This window comes from Stegostoma tigrinum, chromosome 9 (assembly GCF_030684315.1).
Source record: "Stegostoma tigrinum isolate sSteTig4 chromosome 9, sSteTig4.hap1, whole genome shotgun sequence".
NCBI classification, from domain to species: Eukaryota; Metazoa; Chordata; class Chondrichthyes; order Orectolobiformes; family Stegostomatidae; genus Stegostoma; species Stegostoma tigrinum.
Window position 1 is genome coordinate 46,923,117 of NC_081362.1, and position 22,576 is coordinate 46,945,692.

The following is a 22,576-nucleotide window of genomic DNA, read 5'->3' on the forward strand; positions in this document are numbered from 1 at the left end:
AAGGGCCTGTTTCCATACTGTATTACGCTGACTCTGACTATTAATTTCTTCCAAAATCATTGCTTCCAGAAGTTCTCCACCTCAGAGGTTGAGCTGACTGGCCTGCAGTTGCCAGGCTGCAAAAGCACAAAGACAAATGTGGTAGATCTTACCATGCATAAGTTCTTGTACAGCTGATTCTCTGGGAATTCCTCAGAATGTTGAAACTTCTGATTGGAAATTATTTGTCATCTAGAATTCTCAGAAAAAGTTTCAAATCTGACGATTCCCATTCATTACATTAATGATTGTCAGGAAAAAGTTAGAATTAAAATCTGCTACAACTGTTGTTTAATATGAAACTATGAAGTCTCCCTATTCAGCACTGACCATTTCATCACCCCACTCTAACCTGTACGCCATAGGATCCATCTGACACTGGTCCCTCAAATCTTACCAGACATGGCTAAACCCCTTCCCCCCCCAAATCCCAACAACACCCATCGAGGCTAAACCCCTTCCCCCCCCAAATCCCAACAACACCCATCGACTTTCACTAGATAGGTCTACTTCATCCCTCCAGACTCCCAAAACCCCACAGATCAAATCATCCTCCCAACACACATGAATCTGACACCAAACCCTATTGGACATAACCCCAACCTCCACCACTGACTCCCTCCATTACCTGCTTTTCCCCCCTCCCCTTTCAGCTCCCCAAAACACACAAAACCCCATCCAATCAGACTTGCCATCGCTGACCTACCACAAGCTCTCCTCTGCTTACCTGTCACTCTTCTCTCTTTCCTCCGCCTCCCCCCGACGACAACACCCCCACCGCCATATCCACCCCACCATCTACTGGGCATATGTTGTGTTCGCCTCCCTGGCACGCTACACCTTCACTCACCCTCTCTGGTATCTGTGTCTTCCTAACCACCAAACAAAACTGTATTAATCTTGAGAGAAATGGAACAAAACAGAAACATATGGGAAAACTCAGCAGGTTGGCCAGCATGTGTGGAGCGAAAGCAGAGTTAAGGTTTCAGGTCCAATGACCCTCCTTCATATCACCTTATATTCCTGAAAATCGGTGTGCACTTAAGTGGGGCTACTTTTTTCTATTTAATTTAACCCTTCTGTCTTTCATGTCACTTCCCAAAACTTAATGGTTTACCTACTATTATGTTTAAAGCCCTGGTTATACGATTTTCCAGGACTCTGATCCCAGCATTCAAGTGCAGCCTGTCTGAACTCGACAGCTCCTTCCATCACCAGTGCTGATGCCAATGTCCCATGAATTTGAACCCTTCTCTCCCACACCAATCTTTGAGCCATCCCTTTTAATCTTTTTGACCTCATGCCAATTTACTTGTCTCACAGGTAGTAATTTGGAGATTATTACCCTTTTGGTTTTGCTTCTTAATTTGGCTCCTAGTTGCTCATATTACTTCAGCAGAACCTTTCTGTCTATATCATTTAGCCACATGGACTACACAATTGAATCTTTCCCCTTGCATTCCAAGTTTCTCTGCAGCATGGATGAGATATCCTAAACTGGCATTGCAGTTTCGGAACTCTCAATCCTGGCCATAGAGAACTGTCTATTCCTGTGACTATACAATCCCTGATTACAAATAAATTCCTCTTTTTCTCCCCCATCTCGAATGGTTCAGTCTGCTAATCCTCCCTACAGCTCCCATTCTTCTCTTGGAGTTCATCAGCAAGAATCTCAAACCTGTTAGACAAACTCAAGGTTTGAGGCTCCTTCAGCACTACTTCCTGGGTCACTCTACTTGACTCGCTCATAGTCACACCCTCCTATCCCTGACTGAATTAGATGTTGTTAATCTAAGGGGTGTGACTGTCTCTTTGAAGCACAGCATCCAGGTAAATCTTCTCCCTCCCTGATGTGCTGCAGTGTTCAAAGCTCAGATTCTAGCTATGAACTCCCAAGCTGATGTTCCTCAAGAAACTAACATTTCTTTTCAATTTCAAAAATATCTTTTATTCATAAAAATATCTTTGTATATAGATATAGTCACATTACGCAGTTCGGTTCTGTACAGTAGCATATGAAGACACATACACTGGAGTTTGACTCTAACCAGCAAACAAACCTAAGGCAATTCTTACTTGTACAGGATTATATTTACATATATCTGAGGCATTAGGAGAGACCGATAACTATACAGGACCCCTTTTAATTTCAGCAGAAAGACAGACAGTGATTTTTCTCCACCGTGCTTTGGCAGCAACTGTCCCAAACTTTGGTGCGTCCTTCAACACCTCCTACAGATATGGTTATTATCAACCACAATGGGGTCCACCATCTCCCACATAATGCAGGTCCAATACATCACTAGGTGCTGCATTTCTATTTTATTTACTTAATTGTTCATTTACAAACTAAAAGACCAGAAGGAAAGTTTTAATCAAACTATGACTCTATCTGTAAATATTTCTCCTATTTACCTTCAATCTGAGATAACCTACAACAGATAGTCAATAGACACCATGCAAGACAAAGCAGCCAGCTCAATGGGCACTACAACAAGCATCCACTCCCTCCACCAATGCTCAGTAGCAACATTATGCATGATGCACTACAGAAATTTACTAAAGATCATCAGCCAGCATCTTCCAAATCCACAACCACTTCCATCAAGAAAGACAAGGGCAGCAGATATATGGGAACACCACCACCTTCAATTTCCCCTCCATACCACTCACCATCCTGACTTGGAAATATATTACTATTCCACCACTGTCACTGGGTCAAAATCCTGGAATTCACTCCCTGACAGCATTGTGGTCAACCAGGTGGACTGCAGTGGTTCAAGAAGGCAGCTCACCTTCACCTTCTCAAGGGCAACTAGGTACAGGCAATAAATGCTGGTGAGCCAGTGATACACACATTCCACAAATAAAAAACAAAAATGAGCAGACCTTACTAACCAATGAAGTTACAGATATCACGTGATGTTACTCTGTTTTTGTGCTGGGCCCATGGGCTTCATTTTATCCAGTTTTCAAAAAAACCTTACAAACTATGAACCAGAAAAATACAAGCAAAATACACCTTTTCCCCACGGTGCTTCCAAAGTCTCTAAACTATATGCCTACTGTCTCAGGGAAGGTGATGGTCCAGTGGTATCATCACTGGACTTGGAATCCAGGAGATGTAGGTAATGTTCTGGGGACCTGGGTTCAAATCCTGGCAGGGTAGAATTTGAATCCAATAAATATCTGAAATTAAAAGCGTCTAATCATGGCCAAAAATCCAATGTCAATTGTCAGGAAAAAATCCATTTGGTTCTCTAATGCCTTTAGGGAAGTCATTAGTAAAGCCTACGTGTGACTCCAGACCTGCAGGAATGTGATTGACCCTTAACTGCCTTCTATACAATTACAGATGGGCAATAAATGCTGGCTGCCATTCTGTGGATTATAAAAAACCATTCTGGTTGTGCTCTCTCCTTCCTGACCATGTGAAGCTCACTGGACTTCCACTTTCATAAGGCCTTCTCTTCCATTCGGCTGAGATGACACACTAGTTTATCTCAGTAATCAACGCCCACAGAGGCTTTATTCAAGCCTCTGGGATTGTTTGATGGCTGTTGAAGAGACAGCCACTGTGTTAATCTCTTAACTGGACTACTGAATTTTAAACTTTTAAAAAGGAAAGAAAACAAAGATTTATCAATTCAATTCCCACACTGTCTCCAAAGTCCCTGAACTGTATGCTCACTCAAGTTTTTTTTATTTCCTTAGGGTTCTCTTTCTCCACCGCTTTATTTTTCCTGGCATGCAATCTTTTTCCTATAGAATATTATGTATTTCAAATCTGAGAGGCACTCTGAGCTTAGCCCAGGAGGGTTTCTAAGACATTCTTGACTTGTGAGAAGCCTGCTTTCCATACACTGGAGCAACAGGAAGTTGTGACACTTTGTTTCAGTTAACTTCAGTTCATTTGAGTATATTTTGAAAAAGCATACTTGATCCCCACAAACCTATCTTTTTCTTTACATCAGTGAAAACAGAGTACCATGGATACAAGCAATGACTGTTCAGAGATGTTATCTCAAAACCTTGGAGCAGCTTGGGATTTTGAACCCAGGGCTCCTGGTTCAGCAGTGAGGACACTATGATTGTGCCATATTAGTGCTGCAGTCAAAGTTTACTGTTTGAGTGTCAGCACCAAAATAAATTAACTAATTCATCTTATAATTTATGTGATCCAGCCATGTGCCAAAGTGGCTGTCATCTTTCTTCCAATATTTCCACTCATGAGACACCAGTCGTAAGAAAAGATTGGAGAAGTTGGAACTATTTTCCTTGGAGAGGAGGAGGCCAGCTGCTCTGTCCAGCACTCTCATGTTTTGGTTCCAATTTAAGCTTTGAAAATCTTGTCCTTTCAATCAGAAATCTTCAAGTTGGATATTGTGGAAACATGGGTTCAGAGGAGGTTTACCAGGATGCTGCCTGGACTGGAGGGCTTATCTTATGAAGAGAGGTTGACTGAGCTCGGTCTCTTTTCATTGGAGAAAAGGAGGAGGAGAGGGGATCTAATTGAGGTATACAAGATAATGAGAGGCATAGATAGAGTTGATAGCCAGAGACTATTTCCCAGGGCAGAAATGGCTAGCATGAGGGGTCATAGTTTTAAGCTGGTTGGTGGAAAGTATAGAGGGGATGTCAGAGGCGGGTTCTTTACACAGAGAGTTGTGAGAGCATGGAATGCGTTGCCAGCAGCAGTTGTGGAAGCAAGGTCATTGGGGTCATTTAAGAGACTGCTGGACATGCATATGGTCACAGAAATTTGAGGGTGCATACATGAGGATCAATGGTCGGCACAACATTGTGGGCTGAAGGGCCTGTTCTGTGCTGTACTGTTCTATGTTCTATGGAAAACTGTCGCCATGAGATATAAGGGAGTACTTTTCTGATTTTGGAGCAGAAGTATGTTTAGGAAGGAGTAGAGATTAATGCTGCATCAAATTATGTTTAATCTGACTTCAGACTGCTTGATAAAAGGCCATTATATTCAAATAGTGTGTGTGTCTCCAGCACTAACTCCCAACTGCATCTCCAGGGAAATAAATGACAAAACACTGTGCTATGAACTTTTCTACGAAAAGGAAATCAACTCTCACATACATTGTAAGTGATTCTCTCCATATTTTTATACAATTGGTGGTAAAAGATAAGATACAGCAGGTAATCAATACATTTGAGACAGTGGCACTCTTCCATTAATACAAAGGATGACCCTCTGTTAAAAGTTTAGAACAATTTAGTGGAATTATTTACGGCAATGAAAGTAATCTCAATTTCAGAAGAAAAGAGTATTGTAAAAATTGAAAGCACCAGTCAGTTGCATGTCATTTTATTTAAGCTTTTGTTTCTATTTTAATCAAACTTTACAATTGTAGGTTCATGTCCTGTTTCCTTTACAAAATGCAAGAAGTCTACAGGCTTTATACCCATAGTGGCTGAATTAATCATTGGGTGAAAATAGATTCTTTCATGTCCTCCATCCACAAAGTTTGAATCTAACACAAATTTTACATCACCTTGTTTATCACAAAACAAAGCAAGAGGTGTCGCACAACCTTGACCAACTTTTAATTTTTCCAGCATTGTTCCTTCGTCTGCAAAGCGCAGATTTCCACTTCCACAGCCAAGCTTCTTTGCAAGGTCATTTAAGTTGATTTGTCTATTGTATAAGACGGTCACTAACCATAAGCTTTTTTTCTTCTTGTCTTTCAGAAACAGATTCTTACTGTGTGCCCCTTTAAGGTGTTGTACATAAGGCATCATGGCTTCAACAGTGAACACCTACAAAAAAGAGCAAATTTTCTAAAATTCATAATAAATTTAGGCTTTGTAGAATATTATAGTCAATTGTTTATATATTACATAAGAATCATCTGCCTGCATTCACTTGCCGTCAACTAATTTCTGGTATGTTTTACATTCAAATTTACAATGGGTGATAACCTAGATAAACCTGAAACAATCTTATTCCAGTGCAGGACACAGCAAGGGAGCACATGTGAACATAGACATTTATTGAGCAAACACTCTAATAAGCTCAGAATGTAGATCTTTTAAAGCTGGACCTATGAACCCTGATCCAATTATCACCTGTCCCAACTCGTCCCCTTGACCTGGCCATCCACCCTGGACTGACCTATCTCCTCCCTACCTACACTCACCTTTACTGGCTCCATTCCCACCTCTTTGACTTGTCTGTCTCCTCTCCACCTATCTTCTCCTCTATCCATCTTCTATCCGCCTCCCCCTCTCTCCCTATTTATATCAAATCCCTGTTCCCCTCCCCCATTTCTGATGAAGGGTCTGGGCCCAAAACGTCAACTTTCCTGCTCCTATGATGCTGCTTGGCCTGCTGTGTTCATGCAGCTCCACACCTTGTTATCACTTGAAGGCTACATTTGTTCTTGATTCACCATGTGAAATGATAGGAAGTCCAACCACTAATATAGCAAGATTTGTGTGCTGATCCTTAAAAGTGTCATGTAATCATTTCCTGCGGAAATTCTGCTACAAAAGAAGTCTGCATATTCATTCCCTGACGTTAATCTCATCTCGTGTCATGATTCTTTGTATCACCACAATGTGGCGCTACGTCATCTTTTAACCACAAAATTGCGACCATTTGTTCTCAGTGATTGAAACTTTCAATGCTTTTTATAAGTACTAGAATATAGTAGTTACTTTACTGGACTAATAATTGTGGAAATGCAAAATCAAGTTACACCATGACAGTTTGAGAATTTGAATTGAGTTTGAAACTAACCAGAAAAAAAAATTACTATCAATTAAAACCACTACAATACCAAGATTTATGTGGAGACTCACTGGTTCACTTAGCTTGTCCTTACACAGACTGACGCACTGACGTGGTTGATCCTTGACAGCCTTCTGAAGTAGCCTGGCAAGCCACACAGTTGTATCAAATCATGACAATTCAATGCACTATCACTTGGTATGATTCAGTTAGACATCCAGAACCTGTTTCCATGTTTTTAGGTGATATATATTTTAGATGACTTGGTTCAAAATGGTCCACCATCTTCTTCTCAAGACAGCTTAGGCTAGGGCAATAAAAGTCAATCTTGCCGACCAAATCCACATCCTGAGAATTTATTTTTTTAAATGCCATGGTTTTCTGCATTTTATTGCCTTCATTCATTCTTTCAACCTTTCAGAGCCTCAGTCTAGGCCTGAATACAGATGGTGCAAATAGGATTGTCAATCCTCTGGTTTTGGCCTGGAATTGAAGATCAATCACCAGGAAATTGCTGTTTGCAACCCCAGGCAGACAATTCAGGGGGCAGTAAATTATTATTTTATTGATATTTCCTCTCATTCATCTTGTTCTTCCCATTTTTCTTTAATAGATATAGAAATATTGAAAATGGGAATAAAATGCAGTTTGGCTGACAGTCAAGCAGCATCCAATTGAGAAGTGAGTCTTTTGCTTTCCAATTGGTGTAGAAAGGCAGCATGATGTAAAGATTAATGTTTTAGATGACTAATGGCTGGAATGTGGAGCAACTCATATAATGAAAATTCCAGGAATACATTTAATCTGTTGGCAACCCTAAATGCAATCTGAGCATATAGTGTTTGACCAACTTCCAAAGATGCCTCAGTGCAATTTAACGAGTCAAATAAGCAATAATTTCTTTAGACTTTAGCAGTTTCTTATCCGATGGTTCTCAAAATTAAAGAAATTTTAGGGCCAAATTTCAAAAAGCTTAAATGAAGTTTATAGTTAGTGCTGTTTTTATATAAAAAAAGAAGCTACATGAGAGAAAAATGGTAGGATTATACACTGGTTCTCATTTTTTTGCCAAATGGAGGTCTGTTAGCTCAGTTGGCTGGATGGCTGGTTTACAATGCAGAGAAACACTGACAGTGCAGATTCAATTCCAACACTGGCTGAGGTCAACATGAGCCTCCTACCTTCTTGACGTATCTTTCACCTCAAGCATAGTTAAATCACCACTAATTATCTCTTTGAGAGAGCAGCCCTATGGTCTAGGCCTATGATCACTTTATGCTGAAGGAAATATACTAAATTAATAAAAAATATCCATACATTTTCAAAAAAATGGCTGAACTTTAAAGAGGCAGAAAGCTCCTGCTACTTGTGTCATGGAAATAAAATGTCAACTTGCCAATGAATGAAAAATACGTTTGAGAGACACAGACAAACAAACAGCTCCAGGGAGAGACAAATACAGAGCAGGATTTTTAAAGCCAAGTGAAGGCAGGTTACAGAGCATACAGGAAATTAAGTTCTTGGACACTGACATCAAATTGAGATTCTGACGTCATCCACTCCTGGCTTTCCCCAGGTGTGTTTGGAGGCCAGTAGAGTACCACTTTGGTCTGGCAGCAAAATAATTGGGTCAGTTAAAGAAAAATAGGATTTTTAACATTGGATTCTTTCTTCCTTGTCCAGTGCAGGGTTCCATGCTGTGTCCAAACCTTGTCGATTTGGAAAAGCGGGGGTGCACTGTGGTACTCATTGAGTGAAATGGATTGATAGTGACAGTAAAAGGCTGAAATCAGCCAGCCTGTGTTTAGCAGGAAAAGGCTGGCAGAAGTAGCTTTTTCTCCCTGAGTTTGCTGATCTCATAGTGAACAGCAACTTTGTGTAACTCCAAGAAGAGTAATTTCATGCAAGTGCCAAGAAGTTTCCCTGTAACATAGCAGCCACATATTACACAGTTATTTGGATCTCAGAGGACACAGGGCTACACCTTGGAGAAGGCAATATCATGAGTGTATGTTCTGTCGGCTAAAAGTCATCTTTCACAGTATTACTGAAAGCAATACTTCAAGGCATGTGGTTGCAGACACCTCTGCAATCTCTTTGAAGACGTCCATCCACACCCGTCATTGTCAAGGTGACTATCACCCTCAATTTCAGGTTCAGGTCTGTTAACATCTTCAGGATCTAACACACTGCAAGTGCCACTTCCACAACACCTTGTTCACCAAGGTTTCCGACTTCATTCACTTTGACATGGATTTGGCCAGTTAAACTCAGAAGGTGTGAGACAACAAAGTGTAGAGCTGGATGAACACAGCAGGCCAAGCACCATCTTAGGAGAACAAAAGCTGACGTTTTGGGCCTAGACCCTTCATCAGAAATGGGGGAGGGGAGGGGGGTTCTGAAATAAATAGGGAGAGAGGGGGAGGCCAATCGAAGATGGATAGAAGAGAAGATAGGTGGAGAGGAGACAGACAGGTCAAAGAGGGGATGGAGCCAGTAGAGGTGAGTATAGGTGGGGACGTAAGGAGAGGATAGGTCAGTCCAGAGAGGTCTGACAGGTCAAGGGGCGGGATGAGGTTAGGAGGTAGGAGATGGGGGTGGGGCTTGAGGTGGAAGGCAGGGATAGGTGCAAGGAAGAACAGGTTAGGCAGGTGGGGCGAGCTGGGCTGGTTTTGGGATGCAGTGGGGGGAGGGGAGATTTTGAAGCTTGTGAAATCCACATTGATACCATTGGGCTGCAGGGTTCCCAAGCAGAATATAAGTTGCTGTTCCTGCAACCTTCAGGTGGCATCGTTGTGGCACTGCAGGAGGCTCAGGATGGACATGCCGTCTGTGGAATGGGAGGGGGATTTGAAATGGTTTATGACTGGGAGATGCAGTTGTTTATTGTGAACCAAGCGGAGGTGTTCTGTAAAGCGGTCCCCAAGCCTCAATTCTCAAGTGTGCCCCAAGAATCAGTGCTGGACCCATTGCTTTTCATCATTTATATATAATGATTAGAATGTGAACATAGGAGGTATGGTTAGTAAGTTTGCAGATGACACCAAAATTGGTGGTGTAGTGGACAGCAAGCCAGGTTACCTCAAATTACAACAAGACATTGATCAAATGGGCCAATGACTGGCAGATGTAGTTTAATTTAAATAAATGTGAGGTGCTGCATTTTGGTAAGCAAATACACTTCATGGTAAGGTCCTGTGGAGTGTTGCTGAACAAAGAGATCTTGGAGTGCAGGTTCAGAGTGCCTTGAAAACAGAGTTGCAGGTGGACATAATAGTAAAGAAGGCATTTGGTATGCATTTCCTTTATTGGTCAGTGCATTGGGTACAGAAGTTGGGAGTTTATGTTGCGGCTGTACAGGACATTTGGGTAGGCCACTTTTGGAATACTGCATGTAATTTTCGTCTCCCTAGTATAGGAAGGTTGTTGTAAAACTTGAAAGGGTTCAGAAAAGATTTACAAGGATGTAGCCAGGGTTGGAGGGTTTGAGCTAAGGGGAAAGACTGAATAGACTGGGGCTATTTTCCTTGGAATGTCAGAGGCTGACGGGTGAACAGTATAGAGGTTTATAAAATTATGAAGGGCATAGATAGGATGGAATAACCAAGGTCTTTTCTCCAGGGTGGGGGAGTCCAAAATTAGACAGCATAGTTTTAAGGTGAGAGGGAAAAGATTTAAGAGACAGAAGGAGCACTTTTTCATGTAGAAGGTGGTGAGTGTACGGAATGAGCTGCTATAGGAAGTGATGCAGGCTGGTACAATTGCAACATTTGGGAATGGGTATAATGTGGTACATGAACAGCAGTAGATCCTAACCAACCACCATAGTTTCCATCTGTCCAGTACAGGGATTGAAGTGAATTTCGCCACCATCATGTAACCAAATGAAGCTAATGTCCATTTGTCAGCTATGACCAAAATATAAAATTGCCTTTGAGTGACATGAATTTTAAGGTTAAACATTCTGTTGATGTGCTTGATATGCTAAAATCAAAAGTACTGTCCTTTGGGAAGTAGGGTGTGGCTTTGTTTCCTTCACATGATTTCCTTGCAGGTCCAGGGATCATAGGTTGTACACATAGGCAAAAGGAAGGTGCCATCAGTCCAGGCAAGTGTCCTAATGGGAAAGGTTTCACTCAACATGTAACCGGTCTAAGACAATTGCAGGAAGATTACACAGCAGATTGTTGATTATGAGATAACAAAGTGTGGGGCTGGATGAACACAGCAGGTCAAGCAGCATCTTAGGAGCACAAAAGCTGACGTTTCGGGCCTAGACCCTTCATCGGAAAAGGGGGATGGGGAGAGGATTCTGAAATAAATAGGGAGAGAGGGGGAGGCAGACCCGAAGATGGATAGCGGAGAAGATAGGTGGAGAGGAAAGTATAGGTGGGGAGGTAGGGAGGGGATAGGTCAGTCCGGGGAGGACAGACAGGTCAAGGGGGCGGGATGAGGTTAGTAGGTAGGAAATGGAGGTGCAGCTTGAGGTGGGAGGAGGGGATAGGTGAAAGGAAGAACAGGTTAGGCAGGCGGGGATGAGTTGGGCTGGTTTTAGGATGCAGTGGGGGGAGGGGAGATTTTGAAGCTGGTGAAATCCACATTGATACCATTGGGCTGCAGGGTTTCCAAGCGGAACATGAGTTGCTGTTCCTGCAACCTTCGGGTGGCATCATTATGGCACTGCAGGAGGCCCAGGGTGGACATGTCATCTGAGGAATGGGAGGGGGAGTTGAAATGGTTCGCGACCGGGAGGTGCAGTTGTTGATTACATTGGTTCCCTGTAACAGTATCAGCAAGTCATCCTGACCAGCAAATTCAGTTCCAAATCTTTCTGTCATTCATATAAAGGATTTCGATGTGAATATAGGAGGAATCGTTAGTAAGTTTGCAGATGACACCACAAATGGTGGTGCAGTGGACAGTGAAGAAAGTTATCTCAGAGTTCAACAGAACCTTGATCAGTTGGACCAATAGACCGAGGAGTGGCAGATGGAGTTTAATTTAGATGTGAGGTGTTGCATTTTGGTAAGGCAAATCAGGGGAGGATTACACTTAACACAGAGTCCCGGAGAGTGTTGTTGAATAAAGAGACTCTGAGGTGCAGGATCATAATTCCTTGAAATTGGAGAACAGGTAGGTAGGTTAGTGAAGGCGGCATTTGGTACATATGCTTTTACTGGTCAGTGCTTTGAGTATAGGAAAAAGAACAGAAGTTGCTGCAAAAGCTCAGCAGGTTTGGCAGCATCCGTGAAGAAAAAAAAATCAGAGTTAATTTTTCGGGTGTAGTAACGCTTCCTCAAAAAAGGGAGACGTCTGAGGAAGGATCACCAGATCTGAAACGTTAACTGATTTTTTTTCTTCACAGATACTGCCAGACCTGCTGAGCTTGTCCAGCAACTTCTGGTTTTGTTCCTGATTTACAGCATTCACGGTTCTTTCGGTCTTCATTGAGTATAGGGAGTTGGAATGTCATGTTGCAGTTGTACAGGACATTGGTTAGACCACTTTTGGAATACTGTATTCAGTTCTGGTCTCCCTGCTATAGGAAAGATATTGTTATACTTGAAAGGGTTCAGAAAAGACTTACAAGGATGTTGCCAGGGTTGGAGTGTTTGTGCTATAGGAAGGGGCTGAATAGGCTGGGACTATTTTCCCCGGAGTATCGGAGGCTGAGGGTTTATAAAATCATGTGGGGTATGGATGAGGTGAATAGCCAGTCTTTTTTTCAGTTTAGGGAAGTTCAAAACTAGACGGTGTAGATTTAAGGTGAAAGGGAAACATCTAAAAAGGATCTAAGAGGTATCCTTTTCAGGTAGAGGCGGTGTATGTATGGAATAAGCTGCCGGAGGAAGTGGTGGAGGCTGGTACAATTGCAACATTTAAAAGGCATCTGGATGGGTACATGAATAGGAAGGGTTTACAGTGATATGGGCCAAATTCATTAAGGGACTAGATTAATATAGGATATTTAGTCAGCATGGGCAAGTTGGAATGAAGAGTCTGTTTCCGTGTTGTACAACTCTACGACTCAATAGGAACCAAAGGTGATCCTTTTCCACAAGAATTCAATACATGCGCTTCAGACCTGGCTTTTCCACTCAATACCTTTGAATTTCAGAGGATTCATAATTTTTCTTAAAGTTATAAGAGAGGGAAAAGCAGATATGACAATGAAGATAAGAGATCACTTGGTTTTTTTGCCACTGGCCAACAGGTGGACTGAGTGATGGAAGACTGGGTAAGTGACCGTCGAGTAAATGGAAAAGGAGTATTCAAGATCTGACTTAAAGAGGTAGAGGCAGGAGTAGAAACAGCAGCGAAAAGTATGAGAAAGCAAAGGACATGTAAATAGTAGTATGAGTGATGGGCAGAGAAGAATTATTTGGGGCTGCAAGCCATGTTTTCCTCAGAATTTTGAAAGGATAATATAGCCTGCAATTCTCAGCGGTAACTCCTCCTGTCACACCATCCATCCAAACTGAAAGGTAACACTAACAGACAAGGTGAAGAGGGCAGTGAGAGTTTAAAAAAAAGTTTACAGACATCGGTCCGTGCCGACCATAATCCCAAACTATTCTCACATGCCTAGGAAGAAAGAAGCAGAAAGTTTAAATGAGAATCAGAAAAAGGAGACACTGAGAACCAACAACACAAAAGCAAACAAGTAGTAAGGAGACCGTGAAATACAACAGGAGGTAAACTAGTTTAATTTAAACTTTTCCATAAATTTCAGCATTTTTATCAAGAACAAAATACTCCAAATTTTGCTTCCTATCAACCAAACCAAGCCCTCAAATGAATCCTTAAGGATGTGACAACTGATTTGGGAAGAAATTCAATCAAAATAGCATTCACTTTTCCCATTTAGAGCTAGAACACATCAGCCCACCATTATGTGTATTAAGTAAGCTGTTCATTACAGACACAATGTTGTTCCTTAAACTTCAGTATTGAAGGCACACAGGATACCGTCTAACTTTTTCACGTAAAGTTTTCTTTTTGTTCACAGGTTTATTTTTGCTCAGAGTGAATAACTTCAACTTCATCTCTGGGGCCCAGATACATCAAGTTGGGAATAAGGGAGATTTCCTCAGCTATAGTAGGAACTGCAGATGTTGGAGAATCTTTGAATACAATGTGTAGAACGGGATGAACATAGCAGGGCAAGCAGCATCAGAGGAGCAAAAAAGCTGATGTTTCGGGCCTAGACCCTCTTTGTCGAAACATCAGCCTTCCTGCGCCTCTGATGCTGGTAGCCTGCTGTGTTCATGCCGCTCTACACATTGTTATCTCAGACTTCCTCAGCTGCTGTTATACCGAACATCAACCATTGTGGGGCTTCTTAATAGGTGTGAATGGTTTTCCATCATATTTTCATATCTTAAGTATTAAGTATGTTGATTTTTCACCGCTCGCATGTCATTTTAAAGCAATAAAAGATCGTTACACTATTCAGTTGCAACATACAACCAGTGTCCTATTTGGAAATTTTGTTTTACTGATCGATTATATCTGTTTTTCAGGAATCATCGCTTGCCCTTCCTTATGCATTCTTCGGCTGCAGAAAAAGTGTACTAAAAGAAACTCATCTATTTGAACACTTAGTGATAATGGGAAATGCAGATGCTGGAGAATCCAAGATAATGAAATGTGAGGCTGGGAGTGAGGGAGGAGGTGTGGGGGCAAGTGTAGCATTTCCTGCAGTTGCAGGGGAAGGTGCCGGGTGTTGTGGGGTTGGAGGGCAGTGTGGAGCGAACAAGGGAGTCACGGAGAGAGTGGTCTCTCTGGAAAGCAGACAGGGGTGGGGATGGAAAAATGTCCTCCCTCACCCCTATCCCAGGCCCCAAGATGACTTTCCACATTAAGCAGAGGTTCACCTGCACATCTGCCAATGTGGTATACTGCATCCACTGTACCCGGTGTGGCTTCCTCTACATTGGGGAAACCAAGCGGAGGCTTGGGGACCGCTTTGCAGAACACCTCCACTCGGTTCGCAGTAAACAACTGCACCTCCCAGTCGCAAACCATTTCCACTCCCCCTCCCATTCTTTACATGACATGTCCATCATGGGCCTCCTGCAGTGCCACAATGATGCCACCCGAAGGTTGCAGGAACAGCAACTCATATTCCACTTGGGAACCCTGCAGTCCAATGGTATCAATGTGGACTTCACCAGCTTCAAAATCTCCCCTTCCCCCAACACATCCCAAAACCAGCCCAGTTCGTCCCCTTCCCCCACTGCACCACACAACCAGCCCAGCTCTTCCCCTCCACCCACTGCATCCCAAAACCAGTCCAACCTGTCTCTGCCTCCCTAACCTGTTCTTCCTCTCACCCATCTCTTCCTCCCACCCCAAGCCGCACCTCCATCTCCTACCTACTAACCTCATCCCACCTCCTTGATCTGTCCGTCTTCCCTGGACTGACCTATCCCCTCCCTATCCCCCCACCTATACTCTCCTCTCTACCTATCTTCTTTTCTCTCCATCTTCGGTCCGCCTCCCCCTCTCTCCCTATTTATTCCAGAACCCTCTCCCCCTCCCCATCTCTGATGAAGGGTCTAGGCCCGAAACGTCAGCTTTTGTGCTCCTGAGATGCTGCTTGGCCTGCTGTGTTCATCCAGCCTCATTTCATTATTTGAACACTTAACAAGTTACTAAGTACTGTACATCACAACCTCGGTTAAGCCCAAACAAGTTTACTCCGTGGAGAGCATAATACTTTGTATTCAACTGAAGTACGTGAAAAAGACCACGTGCCTCAACGTGTCCACATGCATATTTATATTCTCCAAGAACTTCCTTCTCTCCTTCACCTCACCCCCTCAACATGACGTTCGTTCCCCCAGCTTCCCCTTAACCGGATCTATGCTATTCGGTTTAGCTACTCCTCAGCAAGCTCTACATTACCTACGCAAAAAAGACTAATCCTGAACTAAATAGCTCTCTTAACAGCATCATATTGTAAATAACATGGCATTTGTTCACGGAGAAGCATTAGAATAGACCCTAACGTGCACTCCGTTTCCCTTTTACTTTCTGTTTAAGTTTAGCTGTCCCCTGGGTTACTGACCCGGTAGATGGGATCAGCCTGCAGCACCAAGGCCAGATGGTGGCTATGACCGCTCCGCAGTTCCGGCGGTTGCAGCTGTTACTCAATGCTCACTTTCCGGATCCAAGCGCTCACCTCAGGATGTTCCTCACACAGAGTCTCGATGTTCAGCCCTTTCAAATAATCTTCTAGCTCTTTGCGCAGCTCGGCTGCAGCCATTTCTCGCTGGTTACTGCTGCTGCGGAAGTGTGTCCCCCTCCCGGAGCCACGTCTCAGCTGTACTGCTCAAGCACAACCAGTAGGATCGCTGTCTTAGAGTCATACAGCACAGAAACAGGCCCTTCTCTCCAACCATTCCATGCCAACCATAATCCTAAACTAAACTAGCCCTATCTGCCTGTGCTTGTCTCATATCAATCCAAGCATTTCTTATTCATGTACATATTCAAACATCTTTTAAATAATGTGACTGTAGCTGCAACCACCACTTCCTGATAAAGGGTTTTCCACAGAAAAAGTTGACTTACCTGCTCCTTGGATACTATCTGACCTGCTATGCTTTGCCAGTCTCACACCTGTAGACCCTGGCTTCCAACAACTATAATCCTTATTGTCCCCACCACTTCCTCGGCAAGCTCCTTCCACACACAAATCACTGTGTGTAAAATAATTCCCCTCAGGTCTTTTTTTGAAATCTTTCTCCTCTCATCTGACAAATATGCCTCCTCATCTTGAAATACCCCACCCTAGGGAAACAACAACTGTAATTCATGTTATCTATGGCCCTCATGATTTGTTAAATCTCTATAAGGTCACACAGCCTCCCCCCGCCCACCTCTCAACTCCTGCACTCCAATTTAAAAAAGTGCCCGTCTCCTGGTAAATCTCTTGTGAACTCTCTCCACCTTAATAATATCTTCCCTGCAACAGCGCAACCAGAACTGGACACAGTACTCCAGAAAAGGCCTCACCCACCTCAATACAACATTTCAACTCCTATACTCAAGTGGTCTCAGCAATGAACGCAAGTATGCTAAAAAAAAGTCTTTTTAACCATCCTATCTATATGTGCTACAAACTTCAAAGAATGACGTGCGTAGCTGGATGAACACAGCAAGCCAAGCAGCATCTCAGGAGCACAAAAGCTGATGTTTCAAGCCAAGACCCTTCATCAGAGAGGGGGATGGGAGACGGAACTGGAATAAATAGGGAGAGAGGGGGAGGCAGACCGAAGATGGAGAGAAAAGAGGATAGGTAGAGAGGAGAGTATAGGTGAGGAGGTAGGGAGGGGATAGGTCAGTCCAGGGAAGACGGACAGGTCAAGGAGGCGGGATGAGGTGGTAGGTAGGAAATTGAGGTGCGGCTTGTGGTGGGAGGAAGGGATGGGTGAGAGGAAGAACAGGTTAGGGAGGCAGACACAGGCTGGGCTGGTTTTGGGATGCAGTGGGGGGAGGGGATGAGCTGGGCTGGTTGTGTGATGCGGTGGGGCAAGGGGAGATTTTGAAGCTGGTGAAGTCCACATTGATACCATTGGGCTGCAGGGTTCCCAAGCAGAATATGAGTTGCTGTTCTTGCAACCTTCGGGTGGCATCATTGTGGCACTGCAGGAGGCCCATGATGGACAAGTCATCTGAGGAATGGGAGGGGGAGTTAAAATGGTTCGTGACTGGGAGGTGCAGTTGTTTATTGCGAACTGAGCGGAGGTGTTCTGCAAAGCGGTCCCCAAGCCTCCGCTTGGTTTCCCCAATGTAGAGGAAGCCACACCGGGTGCAATGGATACAATATACCACATTGGCAGATGTGCAGGTGAACATCTGCTTGATATGGAAGGTCATCTTGGGGCCTGGGATAGGGGTGAGGGAGGAGGTGTGGGGGCAAGTGTAGCACTTCCTGCGGTTGCAGGGGAAGGTGCCAGGTGTGGTGGGGTTGGACGGGAGTGTGGAGTGGACAAGGGAGTCGCGGAGAGAGTGGTCTCTCCGGAAGACAGACAAGGGTGGGGATGGAAGATGTCTTGGGTGGTGGGGTCGGATTGTAGATGGCGGAAGTGTCGGAGGATTATGCATTGTATCCGGAGGTTGGTGGGGTGGTATGTGAGAACGAGAGGGATCCTCTAGGGGCGGTTGTGGCGGGGGCGGGGTGTGAGGGATGTGTTGCGGAAAATGCGGTCAAGGGCATTCTCGACCACTGCGGGGGGAAAGTTGCGGTTCTTGAAGAACGTGGACAACTGGGATGTGCGGGAGTGGAATGCCTCATCCTGGGAGCAGATACGGCGGAGGCGGAGGAATCGGGAATAGGGGATGGAATATTTGCAGGAGGGTGGGTGGGAAGAGGTGTATTCTAGGTAGCTGTGGGAGTCAGTGGGCTTGAAATAGACATCAGTTTCTAGCTGGTTACCTGAGATGGAGACTGGGAGGTCCAGGAAGGTGAGGGATGTGTTGGAGATGGCCCAGGTGAACTTGAAGTTGGGGTGGAAGGTGTTGGTGAAGTGGATGAACTATTTGAGCTCCTCTAGGGAGCAAGAGGCGGCGCCGATACAGTCATCAATGTAACGGAGGAAGAGGTGGCGTTTGGGGCCTGTGTAAGTGCGAAAGAGGGACTGTTCCACGTAACCTACAAAGAGGCAGGCATAGATTCCTCTGCCTCCGCCGCATCTGCTCCCAGGATGAGACATTCCACTCCCGCACATCCCAGATGTCCACGTTCTTCAAGGACCGCAACTTTCCCCCCGCAGTGATCAAGAACGCCCTTGATCGTGTCTCCCGCATATCCCGCAACACATCCCTCACACCCTACCCCCGCCACAACCGCCACCAGAGGATCCGCCTCGTTCTCACATACCACCCCACCAACTTCCGGATACAACGCATCATCCTCCGACACTCCTGCCATCTACAATCCGACCCCACCACCCAAGCTATTTTTCCATCCCCACCCTTGTCTGCCTTCCAGAGAGACCACTCTCTCCACGACTCCCTTGTCCACTCCACACTCCCCTCCAACCCCACCACACCCGGCACCTTCCCCTGCAACCGCAGGAAGTGCTACACTTGCCCCCACACCTCCTCCCTCACCCCTACCCCAGGCCCCAAGATGACCTTTCATATCAAGCAGATGTTCACCTGCACATCTGCCAATGTGGTATATTGTACCCATTGCACCCGGTGTGGCTTCCTCTACATTGGGGAAACCAAGCGGAGGCTTGAGGACCGCTTTGCAGAACACCTCCACTCAGTTCGCAATAAACAACTGCACCTCCCAGTCGCAAACCATTTTAACTCCCCCTTCCATTCCTCAGATGACATGTCCATCATGGGCCTCCTGCAGTGCCACAATGATGCCACCCGAAGGTTGCAGGAACAGCAACTCCTATTCCGCTTGGGAACCCTGCAGCCCAATGGTATCAATGTGGACTTCACCAGCTTCAAAATCTCCCCTTCCCCCACTGCATCACAAAACCAGCCCAGCTCGTCCCCTCCCCCCACTGCATCCCAAAACCAGCCCAGCCTGTCTCCACTTCCCTAACCTGTTCTTCCTCTCACCCATCCCTTCCTCCCACCTCAAGCCGCACCTCCCTTTCCTACCTACTAACCTCATCCCACCTCCTTGATCTGTCCATCTTCCCTGGACTAACCTATCCCCTCCCTACTTCCTCACCTATACTCTCCTCTCTACCTATCTTGTTTCTCTCCATCTTTGGTCCACCTCCCCCTCTCTCCCTATTTATTCCAGTTCCCTCACCCCATCCCCCTCTCTGACGAAGGGTCTAGGCCCGAAACGTCAGCGTTTGTGCTCTTGAGATGCTGCTTGGCCTGCTGTGTTCATCCAGCTTCACACTTTATTATCTTGGATTCTCCAGCATCTGCAGTTCCCATTATCTCTGAAAACTGACCCTCTCTGTTTCTTGAAAACATCACTGCAATGGTTTCACAATTCATTTCAATGTGGTCATCACAATGACTAATATTGATAAAACCGAAAAGAAGCACACAGTTGGCCAATCAACATCTATCTGCAGACAACAGAGAAGTTAACATTTCGGGATTGAACCCGGTCCTTGCATGTGATACATTTCATCCTTCAAGCATGAGTAGGAGCAGAGCAAAACAATGTCAATGCTGGAGATCTCAAATAGAAACAGAAAAAGCTGAAGAAAATCCAGAGATAATGGGAACTGCAGATGCTGGAAAATCTGAGATAACAAAGTGTGGAGCTGGATGAACACAGCAGGCCAAGCAGCGTCTTAGGAGCACAAAAGCTGACGTTTCAGGCCTAGACCCTCTGATGAAGGATCCAGGCCTGAAACGTCAGCTTTTGTGCTCCTGGCATGCTGCTTGGCCGGCTGTGTTCATCCAGTTCCACACTTTGTTAACCTGAAGAAAATCCAGTCTGGCAGTATCATCTGAACCAAAGAGTCATTTATGACCGAAAACATTTTCTCTCTTTCTCTGTCCACAGATGTAGCCAAGTGTAATAAGGAGCTACTTCAAATCAAATGCAAGCTAGCCCGATCACTGGGGCAAGTGTTTTCTTTAAGCAAACTTTTATCCCAATGTCTAATTGCCATTTCTTCCTAATACTAAAAGTCGTGTTTTGCCCCAAATCCCCTACAACCAGGAAACTGCTTTAAATTGGAACCCAAAAATCACAGAATTCACTGCAGCAGGACATCTAACAGCATCAGCCATTAACTTAATGGCCCTTTACTCTTAAGCTGAAAATATTTGCTTGTGACATTGCTGGAAGTGTAAGCTGTTTAATGGTGCAGCAAGTGATGGGCTATACAACAGACGAACAAGGAGCCATTCAGCGAGATCTGACATTTAATAATTTATGGCTGCTCTGATATTAACCTCAGATCCCCATTCCTACCTATCCCTGATAACCTTTCAACCCCCTTTACCAAGAATTGATCCAACTCTGACTTAAAAATATTCAAATACTCTGGAACTCTCTTGCTTAAGAGAAGCAACGACTTACTCTTGCTCTTTGAGGAGCAAAATCGCCTTATATGATTTGAATCACTGAGCCCTCATTATTAAACCGTGATACTATGAGAGAAAACATTCCTTAATATCTACCTGTCAATATCCTTAAGGATTTTCTATGTGTCAAAGAAGTCCCCTCTAACATTTTGAACTCCAGCAGATTTAAGCCTATACTGCCCAACCTTTCCTCATAAGACAACTTGCGTCATCTGTTAAGTCTACCCTGAACTGTTTCCTAAACATTTACATCTTAGTAAAAAAGGTGACCAATACTACAGATGTGATCTCACCAGCACCTTGTATATTGAATAAACAAAAACATAAATTGCTGGAGAAACTCAGCAGATCAGAAAGCAGCCCATATCATGACACCGCCTGGGATAAATGGAAAAGCTGCATCTCATTTTCCATTTGGGTAACCTGCAGCCTTCAGGACTCGATTTCAATCATTCGAGAATCTGAACACCTCCTTCCACGTCACCAGACCTGAAACATTAACTCTGATTTTTTTCTTCACAGATACTGCCAGACTGCTGAGCTTTTCCAGCAACTTCTGTTTTGTTCCTGTCATGACATGGATTTCTTTCACCTACTTATGATCTCCATTATCAGTTTTCTTTCTGCCTGGCATACCATCTATCCCTTTGTCTCCCTAATTGTTGCCTCCCTCTTTAGGTTCCATTTCCACCTATCTGCTCACTCCTTTTCCCTACTATCCCTGTCCTCAGCATATACACCATCTTTTCCTAGCTACAATATCAGTTCTGAAGAAAAGTCTCTTCTAGACTTGAAACAAATTCTGCTCTCTCTCTCCACACATGCTGCCAGACCTGTTGAGTCTCTTCAGCAATTTCTGTTTTAGTTTCTGATTTCCAGCATCTGCAGTTCTTTATTTTAATCAACTGAAGTATTATTTCCCTACTTAAGTATTCAATGCCCATTACAATAAATAACACACTGAATAAATGTCTGTTCTGTTTCCTCTTTACTTGTTGGACCCACACACTAGCTTTTTGCAATTCATGCACAAGAACATCTAGATCCTTTTGTATCTCAGAGATCTGCAATCTATCACCATTGAGATGACTATTTTTATTATTCCTGCCAAAATTGATATGTTTACATTTTTCCATATTATACACCATTTGCTAGATCTTTGCCAACTAATAGAACCTCCCGTATCTTTTTGTAGCATATTTTTGTCCTTTTCAGAACTTATTCTCCTACCTATTGTTGAGCCTTCAGCAAATTTGGCAACTGTACATTCCGTCCATTCATCCAAGTAATTTGCATAATTTGAAACAGTGGTAATCACATCAGTGTTACATTTTGCCAACCTGAAAAAAATACACATTTATGCTCGCTTTTTGCTTCTTATTGGCCAACCAATCTTCTGTCCGTGTCACTTCCCTATCTACTGCACCATGAGCTCTTTCTGTAATAATCTTTGCAATGGCACGTTATCAAATGCCTTCTGGAAATCTACTCAGAAGTCTAATTAAAGTACATCCACCAGCTCTATTTTAACTACTGTGCATCTTATTTCCTCAAAGAACTCATCTCACAAATGGCCAAAAAGATTTGGGAGTTGAGGTATTCCTCTTTAAAATGTCACGAACAATGCAGAAAATAAACAAGAATGCTAATCGAATCCTGGTCTTATACTCAAAGGGCTGGTGTATAAGGATACAGACATTATGCTTCAGTTCCACAAAACTGTAATTAGAGTCCTGTGAGCAGATCTGG

General features: G+C 43.9%; 1 protein-coding gene across 1 annotated transcript; it reads right to left on the reverse strand.

The window, feature by feature from the left end:
• Positions 1 to 4,727: 4,727 nt before the first annotated feature.
• Positions 4,728 to 16,118, reverse strand: prorsd1 (prolyl-tRNA synthetase domain containing 1). Its single transcript, XM_059648514.1, has 2 exons — positions 15,981 to 16,118; positions 4,728 to 5,820 (listed from the first exon to the last, which is right to left on the reverse strand). Exons 1-2 carry the CDS (start codon positions 16,062 to 16,064, stop codon positions 5,392 to 5,394), a joined length of 513 nt encoding a protein of 170 aa, XP_059504497.1. The 5' UTR covers positions 16,065 to 16,118; the 3' UTR covers positions 4,728 to 5,391.
• Positions 16,119 to 22,576: the final 6,458 nt, after the last annotated feature.